General features: G+C 39.4%; 1 protein-coding gene across 2 annotated transcripts; it reads left to right on the top strand.

The window, feature by feature from the left end:
- Positions 1-1,749: 1,749 nt before the first annotated feature.
- cd9a (CD9 molecule a) lies at positions 1,750-9,486 on the top strand. Of its 2 annotated transcripts, none has more exons than XM_085461722.1 (8): positions 1,750-1,966; positions 5,683-5,785; positions 5,876-5,973; positions 6,420-6,494; positions 6,707-6,808; positions 7,988-8,077; positions 8,438-8,521; positions 8,615-9,486. In XM_085461722.1, exons 1-8 carry the CDS (start codon positions 1,898-1,900, stop codon positions 8,678-8,680), a joined length of 687 nt encoding a protein of 228 aa, XP_085317848.1. In that variant the 5' UTR covers positions 1,750-1,897; the 3' UTR covers positions 8,681-9,486. The 2 variants fall into 2 exon arrangements, with proteins under 2 accessions (XP_085317848.1, XP_085317849.1); XM_085461723.1 differs by lacking the exon at positions 1,750-1,966 and adding an exon at positions 4,534-4,720.
- Positions 9,487-9,598: the final 112 nt, after the last annotated feature.

The following is a 9,598-nucleotide window of genomic DNA, read 5'->3' as shown; positions in this document are numbered from 1 at the left end:
TGTGATGATCAGCACTCTCAGGTGGAAACTTATGTTGTCTCTGGACAAAGCTGAGGAAAAAGAAGAAGAATATGTTTGGTGTTTTCAGATTCACAACCTGTATCACAATGTCACAAAAATAAGTATTTATATAAGTATGAAGCAAGCATAAAGTAATTATAAATAAGTAAATAAGAATTCTGCAGACTGAGGCTGTTTCTTTTGCTTTCACTCTCTTTATGTAACTCTAGGCTACTAAATACGTAATGATCAGGGTCTGTGGAGACTACCTGATCTACCTATCTGGTGTAAACAGACAAAGCACCCAAAATGTTCGCACAGTATGTATGATCTATCTAGTGTTGAGCTAGAAATCACCTGTGGAGCTGTGTGCTTCAAACACACCGCAAACCCACGCAGACGTTCATAATCTGCCTGATAGAAGGCGTCTCTGCTTGAAACAAGGGTATTACTGGCATCACTGAAATTATGTGTGTAACCAAAAATGTCCTGTAGTGCGACAGTGAGATGCCAAGAGATGTTTTTCAAAACAGACAAATGAACATGCGGAATTTGGAGAAAAACAAAATTCTAACATTATTACTTGCAAATGTGCCTACATGTCTTCTGTATAGCAGCTCTGATAGCTCTGATATAATAACTTAACTGAAAGGGCATGCAGAGCTTTAGGTAGTCATTTATATGCATGGTGAGGCAGTTTTGGTTAAGTTGGTTATCCTGCAGAACCACCACCCCCCCCCCCCCCCAACCACACAAACAAATATAGCAAATATAACCAAATTAAAACTAATATATGCAAATTTATGTGTATTTTTTCTAATTCAATAATTTTCTGGAAATAATGTCATAGCTCAGGCTTTAAAGGGTTAAAGTGGGGGTTTTCTACTTATTAATAAACCGTCCGTGAAATAATTCAGTCCTACTACGGATATGAAAACTGAAAACTTTATTATTAAAAGCTAAATGTAGACAAATGGCATCATACTTTTCAGGCTTTTTTCGAGCATAGCGATGTTGACTCTTTCACAGCTATGTTGTTAAATTAAATTAATAAAATTATAAAAACATTAGGTAAAACAAAAATGCATACATCATCTATAAATGGTAGCTAATTCATTGCCCACTTAAAAATGGCCGTAAAACGTATATCTAAGCGTGATATACCCTGAAGCAGGACTGTTCAGACACAAGACTAATGTACAGCCTTCATGCCTCACAGATGCTAATGCATTCAATTGCAAAGCTGCTTGTTTCATATCGCGTTTAGAAGTGAGAGCGTGTAACCTATAATCTGTCTGTGAGCTATATATTGCTGGCGAGCACACAGCCTGCTCGTGCACCGTGTTCATTCATGTACAGTATATTTAATCCGTGAACGCGCTTTCCTTATTCCTGGAGAATTACGTCATCGCAATGCCCAGAGTCCTGCAGGAACTTGCATTCAAATGCCTACAGCAGGGTGCTGTTAAGTGTACTGTTCCCACTATTGTATATAGGAAAGGCACACATCGAGACTATACTGAAAAGCAAGTGCAGGCTGCAATCTGAATAAATCGAAAATCGTGTGGAGATGTCAACACTCCTACATCACCGGAAATCCCACAAAATCCCCGAAAATAACTAATAGAACCATATCCACTTGTTTTTGGTCAAATAATTAAATAAAGAAGAAATTGTAAACAAAAGTTTTCAGGAATAAAGACAGAAAGAAGAAGAGCCATAGGAGGCTGTGCAGCCGTGAGGGGGCGGACCACTACAGGCGCGCTCCGCACGACGCGCGTCAGCGCCGGCGCCTCGGCAAATAACCTCATTCTGCATACAGGCTGTTATATAGTGGCTCTTCTCCTCTTGAATTTGAGATAGCGGTACAAGTGTGAGTCACAGTTCAAGGACCACCATGGCTGCACTGTCGGGGGGTGAGACGTGCATCAAATACCTGATGTTTGCCTTTAACCTGGTGTTCTGGGTGAGTCCGAAGCAAGAAAATATTTTATTCTCGTGTGCATCCTGCCTGTTTTTCTACGTGTGTGTGTGCGTGTAGGTGTGCGAACGTGTGTGAGGTTTGCGTAGGAACATGCGCATTCGTGTGAGCGCAGGTTACTATAGTGAATAAAATTACACGGTATAGACGTCCCAGATGCAGAATAGTGCCGAGTGCTCACGGTGTGTGTCTGTTACTTATCCCCGGATTGTCTGAGCAGCCGCATGAATGAATTATGGCTCTGGCTGCCACTAAATACAAAGTGTCCCAATGTTTGTGGAGACCGTGCGGGCTGGAGAATAATCCCCAGTGGCCAAGTGACCCAGTTCCACCGCGCAGACTAGCCACTAGTGATGGGTCGTTCGCGAACGAAATGGCTCTTAGAGCCGACTCTTTGACGTGAACGACGCGAGCCGGCTCCTTATCGCGAGCCGTCACGTGGTTTTTTTTTTTTTTCTCTCAGCCTCTCTCTCGCACTTTTTTTCCGCTTCACTCTGCACGCGAGCCTTGTGCTTTACGCTGGGCAGAGGGGGGAGGGGCGGTAGTTACACTCGGTAGCACAGGAACAGAGCCAGAGAGAGAGAAAGAGAGGCAGGGACAACAACATTAGAAAGGTATAGTAATCATCCACAACTATTTTCGGTTGCAGATGATAAAGGATTGAGAAAGTTTATTCATGCAGGTCCATATGACAGAGAATGTGCATGTTCTTTTAGTTTTCATATTATAATTTATATTTAATTGTGTTGTGGTTTGCAGTGTTTTGTGTTCTTTTCACTTTAAATTTGTGAAAGGAAAAAGCTGAAAATTTAAATAGTTAAAACTTGAAATGTGAATAGTTGATTTTTATATTATATGATTTATTTATTACATTTTATGTGGAGTGAATAAATAAAAGTATATTTACGGTGGCCCCTAGAGACAAAGCACATACAAACTTCAAATCACGTACGAACTCTGAAGCATGTACAAACTCCAAAACATGTAAAAACACGTACAAACTCCAAAACACGTAAAAACACGTACAAACTCCGAAGCACGTAAAAACTCAGAAGCATATAAAAACTCAGAAGCACATAAAAACTCAAAACACATACAAAAGACAACAGAAGTGCTCCAGGATGCTGGGCGCAGTGTTGAGCCTTTGTTATCTTGTGGCTACACAAGCCAGCAAGTACCAACGACCGGATTTGGTGTGTCGTAGTAACAGGTAAATGAACTTTTTTTTAAATTATTTGAATATATATATGAGTGCCTGTGTATAAATACACAAACAATACACACATGCTTTCAATTGTGTAATTTAAGTGATCTAGTAGCTCTGCTTTGGAAGTTCAGTTCATGCTAGAAATGTGTTTTGGAGTTTGTACGTGTTTTGTCTCTAGGGGCCACCGCATATATTTATATATAAACATATATAAATAAAACCACTTGTTTTTATGTTAGTAATTCCTTTTGTGCATAATTTTATATTATTGTTAATAATAAATTAATTAAAGCAACAAAACAACCTGAAGAGCCGGTTCGGAGCCGAAAGAGCCGGCTCTTTTTAGTGAGTCGAACCGAAAGAGCCGGATCTCTAAAAAGAGCCGGAAATCCCATCACTACTAGCCACACTCTGGAGTTTGCGCGCATGGCATTTTAATACTTGCAATGAGGGGGAGGGGGCTTATTGTGGCCGAGATATAGCCCCAAAATTAAGTAATTAACATTTCCGCCCCTAAAAGAGTTGTTAATGGAAGTCTGTTTACTTGGCGGTGTGCGCGCGCACATGCTTGTGCGTGAATGCTAGATATCCCATGTAGGTTATGTGTGTCCCGCTGTCCTGCGCACCCGCAGGGTGTGTCTTGCTGTGCGTGTTTGAGTGGGATGTGTGCGTGTGGTTTCAAATGGTTGTGTTGCCTTTTATGCACGTTTGTAATCTGCGACGCTATACATAGAGCTAAGTGTAGCATTAATTACAGGGCAGACAGATTTCCCACAGCATGTGAACGCTACGTGTGAGAGAAAAAAAATAAGTTTTGAGTGTTAATAAGATTGATGAAAATAGGTCATTAGAATCACTTTTTAAAAGTCACAAATGTTTCGAAATGGAGAAGCTTTAGGAATACAATACATTATAAATTACAGTATAACTCTTAATCAGCAGAATTTGTCAACACACAGGGACGTTTCCTTATAACTAGCATCCTCATTTAAACAAAGACACTTCCCTTCTGAGATAGAAACTAACCAGGGTCAAAGCTCAGTGCAGCTTTTGTGTCAGTGCACACAGAGCAGAGTTCGCAACTTTTGCTTGGACTGGATCAAAACCCACTTCTGGGTGCAGCAGAAGCTGTAGGTGTAATGGGAAGCAAAAGTCGACCCATTCACTGTAGGTACGAGTTCAGATACCAGAGGATTAAATGTGTCGTCAAGCAGGTATTTTAGGAAACGTTTACATGCCTGGACACAACCCCTCTATCTACCAGATCATAACACCCTCTAACTATACATGGAACAACAGGTTGAAAGAGAAGAGTTACTTTGGCCACTCCCTACCTCCATAATCAGGTGACTCTGAAAGGCACGGTATTGAGAATACTCTCTCTTACCACTACCTTTGCGTTGGCTTCTTCCTGGAAAAAAAGGCACTACTTTGTCACAGTGGTGAACTGTTTAATGTGACTCAACATGGCTCTCGGTGGGGGAATCAAATGTGTGAAATATCTCATGTTCATCTTCAACCTTTTCTTCTGGGTAGGTGTATTTTGCTTTTTAATTAATTAATTATTATTTAAAAAATTTTTTTTTGATCTGGTGGTTTGTGTGATAAAGAAAAGGGGAAATGTTTCAACTTGTGTTACAGTTCTGTAACAAATTTCTACTAGCTAACATATTTTAAAGGATACAGGAAAACTGCAGCAATATGGCATAAAGTATTCAAAACAAGAAGCATTTGTCAAAACGTGAGAAGAAAAGGCAAAGTGACACTCCCACGCTTTCAAAAAAAAACTGCGTGCCACCTTTCTTCTCAAAGTTAAACATTTACCAACCTATCTTTGCCGAGGCTTGTAAGTGGCCTTGTACACACGTTTTTTAAAGTCCTAAACTCTGAGTTTTAGAATACTTTCTCCGCATATTTCAAATAACTTGCTACTATGTGTTCATGTTAAGTGAAAATGTTAAAAGGAATGTGTGCAAGCTGTGGCCATGCAGGCTCCCTTCTCTGTTATCTGTCTCAGAGCTTAAGAATCAAAAGTGTAATGTTCAGTTTCAGTTTACTTTGGGCTATTTGTTTTATTTTGTTTTTTAGAAACATGAAGCTGTGTAGGTATTGAATTGTAATATTTGTAGGTGTTTTTTTTGATTGATTTGTAGACAAATAGAAGTAATTACTGTGAAAGGAGAGTTTCCACAACGAGGCACTGTTTATTAAATTATATTTGAAGATTTCTGTTTGAGTACTGCGAAACTGTAAGGATGAAACCAGGAGAAACAGCTGGTCAGTGCAGTGTTTAAAACTCAGAGGCATAATTGTTAACCGATGCTTGCTGATTAGGTTGGCAAGCGGGGGATGGTGCATGCATGGACATGAAGAGAAATGAGTATGAAGAGTTTTCTTCTTGACTCAACTTTTAATGAGCAAACAGTATGCAAATTGCATGGTCCAAATTGCAATATATCTTGTATGTGACAACATATATTTTTGTGTGTTGCAGCTCGCCGGCACTGCTGTATTAGCTATAGGACTGTGGCTAAGATTAGACCAGAAGACCAAAAGCTTATTTGAAGAACCAGATTCTTCATATGTGTTTTACACAGGTAAGATGCAGGGATGTTTATTATATCATAGCTATTTATATAAAAGCTATTTATTCTTCTCTGTATATCACATGTGTTGTGTGTGTGTAGGTGTATATATTCTGATAGCAGCTGGAGCACTGATCATGGTGGTGGGCTTTCTGGGATGTTGTGGTGCCATCCGGGAGTCCCCCTGTATGCTGGGAACGGTTTGTACCACTTAATAATCTTCATAACTATCATATTCTATTAACTAATTTTGATCTAACTAACATAAAAATTTTAACTGTCTTAGTGATTTCACTTAGCTGCACTTGGACTTTTTATCTCACTGTCACAAGTGTGCTTTACGGACGAACCTTGGGCTCACTCAAAAGATATGAGATGTCTGCCTTCATCTTTGTTTACTGAACTGTGTGAAGGCCACGGAAGAGTCTCTTAGATTTCTCTGCACTAGCTTCCACCATCCTGCTCCGTCTGGCCATAATCTTCTCTTCTCGTATTAAACCTCTCAAGAGGAGGAGTAAATGAAAACTGGGTTTGGCTACCCTCAACTGACCTTATGTGTTCATACATGGGCGCAGAAGACATGCGCGCAAGCATGCCTGGAAGCAAACAGTCAGCTGAGTTTAATTTAGTCTTTTTCTTTCTGCAGTTCTTCTTCTTCCTGCTAATCATATTTGCCATTGAGGTAGCTGCTGGAATCTGGGGATTTTCTAACCAAAGCCAGGTAACATTTTAACAAATTATAATGCTAACTATCAGGTTGAAAACACTTTACACAGACCTAGTACACTACAGGAATCCATGTGCGAAAACACTGCCAGATCAGAAAAGACAAACCAAATCCAAAAAAGCGAGTCGAGTGAAGGGGTTTGGAGATTTATGTGTCTCTGTGACATATATTATATCATCGTTTCTCCGTTTACTGCTGTTTTGCAGGTGGTGAATGATATCACAGGATTTTACACACAGACGTACAACAACTACAAGTCAAATGGAGACGAGCACCTCAAAGAGACACTGCGGGTGATTCAAGCTGAGGTGAGTCTCTTTCTAATTCAGGCCGACTCTGATCTTATCCAAAAGAAATTTGTCACCTACGGTAGAGTCAGATAAATGTTGTTTATTATTTCTAGGTGAAACTGGTTTTCTAGGACAGATTTTTTTTGTATTACCGTTCTTCATGAGAATTACTAAGATCAAAACCACAGCTGCTATGTGTGAAGCTAAAACTGTGAGATGATTACACACAACAAACTATACAGGTAGTACAAGGAAAACGTGTATCTAGTGATAACAACACATCTACCACCTTTTCTAAGTCTCACATCTTAACATGCTGTATCTCAGGCTTAATGTCTGCATTAACATGTGTCGCAAACGCTATTAAGAGAGGTGCAGGCTTTATTTGGATGATCTGTATAAAAAGGATGGACATGGTCTCCAAAATGAAGCCTTAAACCTCCATTCTATCTAATGACCAACGATGAGTGATTCCTCAGATAGTCCATAAGTGTATATGAGAAGGGTTAATTGTCAATGTTAATTAACAATTTAAATATATATGTATATAAATATATATATGTGTGTGTATATATATATATGTTATTGTATGTTATTGTAAAAGGTTATATATATATATATATATATATATATATATATAACCTTTTACAGTAACATAAATGACAGCCCAGGGTGTACTTCAGTGTGTGAGTCTACAAACCATTAGGTGATGCCACGGTGACTATGTTTAACTTCCTAGGACCACATTTTGGGTTGTGTAGACCACAATACTAAATTTTGCTCTACATAGGGCCTGATATCCACTTACAATGACATTATACTGCCACTGTTCTATCAAAATTTAAAATGAATATCCTCTTATGTGGACCTCATTTTTCTCAGAAACAAAAATCAGGTGAAAAAAACGGTGATTCTTTGTTTTTACATTCATCAGGTCCCAATCAGCCCAAATAGCAAAGTTAAATTAAAAATGCCAAAGGAGCTTGCAAAGAAAGCTGTCTGGAGACGCCTTTCTTTGCAAGCTCCTTTGACTACGATGACCTGGATGACTGAGAACCTTCACAGACTTAAATGAAAAATGCATGCCATGGAAAAGCACATTTGGGGTGGGGTGAGGGTGGGATGGGGGGTCTCTGTTTTCATCTGCATTCATGGTCATCATGTTCATTTACAACATATATTCATATATGTTTACAGCTGAACTGTTGTGGTCCAAATGGGAGGTTAGAGGAAACAAACACAGAAACTTGTCCAAAGGGGGAGCTGCTGGAGGAGCTCATTACTAAGGTATGACTATCCTGTGTGTGTGTGTGTGTGTGTGTGTGTGTGTGTGTGTGTGTGTGTGTGTGTGTGTGTGTGTGTGTGTGTGGATAGAGATGGAGAGTGGAGAAATCAAGAGGCATGCTGGCATGCTTCATCTCTCTGAGATCTGTGGCAATTACTGTAAATCAAATGCATAATCATGGTCCAATGTGTGTCATAAGTCTGTCAATCTTCCCTTTGCAGAGCAATCCCCTAGTCTCTTTGCAGTGTTACCATAGCAACGGTGGTTTACAGGAGCCCACATGCCCTCAGGCTGTCTTTTATGTGTACCATCCCACAAGTCATGTTCAGAAAGCTCAAAGAAATGATTACTATCTTTTGCAGAGCTGCCCTGATGCCATTGAAGAGGTGTTTAACTCCAAATTGCACATCATAGGAGGAGTAGGCATTGCCATCGGGGTCATTATGGTGAGCGCATGATTGGTTTAACTCTTAATGCTATTGTGCTGAATGAGGACAGTCCAGAAATGAGCTCAAAACTTGTAACACTCTTTCTTACAGGTGTTTGGGATGATCTTTAGCATGCTCCTGTGCTGCGCCATCAGGAGGTCCAGGGAGGTGGTGTGACACCCTCTCGAAGTCCTCATTAATGTTGCATGATGTCATTCCTAGAGTCCCACGACTCTCCACTGCCAGTAGAAACACTGCTCGTTAAAGGGGGGGATAAACTAAGCTTAGGCTGGGTGCACATATTTCTGATTGCATTATACGTCAGCCTTATCTGTGCTGCTGATGCTTAGGCCCACTTTCCTGGACTAGATAGCTGTTATGTGGTTATAAGGCCCAATTTTAAAATGGGTGTCATCTGTTATTCAGTGGCAGTGTAGTAAAAAGAAATGTGTACTTTTGTGGTGATTTGACTGAAATTAGTGTGTGAACAGCTAATTATCTAAACAAAACATGATACTATTGTATACTGATAACATTTCTATTGCTGTCACTTGGGGTCATCTACTAGCAAGAACATGGTCCAGATATAAAAAAACAAACACAAAAAAGCAAACACTTCTGCACAACACAGCCGCAGCAGTTTTACAGTTCCTTTTTTCATGCAACTTCTTAAGTAAAATTAAGGTGACGAGTAGCCAGCTGAATACCGAGCTGTTAACTTTAAGCTAGAGTAGCATCTTGATTCCTTTATTTTCATGACATTTGATTTGTTCCTGGTCCTTATCCTGATTTGTGTTTGTAAATGTTTTCCTTTTTGTATTTGTAAGATTTCTAATGTTAGCTGTTTATATTTTTACGTGCAGTTTGACGATGCATTTTGCAGTGTTCTCTTCAATTTAGAGATTGATTTATATCATATGCACTGTTTCACAGAGACAAAATTTAACAATAAGCGCCAAATAAACTAAAATGTACTGAGTCGACTATGAGTTTACTGTAACAATCATAAAGTTTATTTATAGAGAAAATATAAACAATTCAGTATAGGAAAATAAAACGTGCCAGCAAGGGAGCATTTAAGCATTTAAATAGAGA

This window comes from Copadichromis virginalis, linkage group LG7 (assembly GCF_057382275.1).
Source record: "Copadichromis virginalis isolate Kocher_CV1m ecotype Utaka linkage group LG7, C_Virginalis_male_GT1.1, whole genome shotgun sequence".
NCBI classification, from domain to species: Eukaryota; Metazoa; Chordata; class Actinopteri; order Cichliformes; family Cichlidae; genus Copadichromis; species Copadichromis virginalis.
The sequence above is the reverse complement of the archived record's forward strand: the minus strand, read 5'-3'. Positions and strand labels throughout refer to the sequence as shown.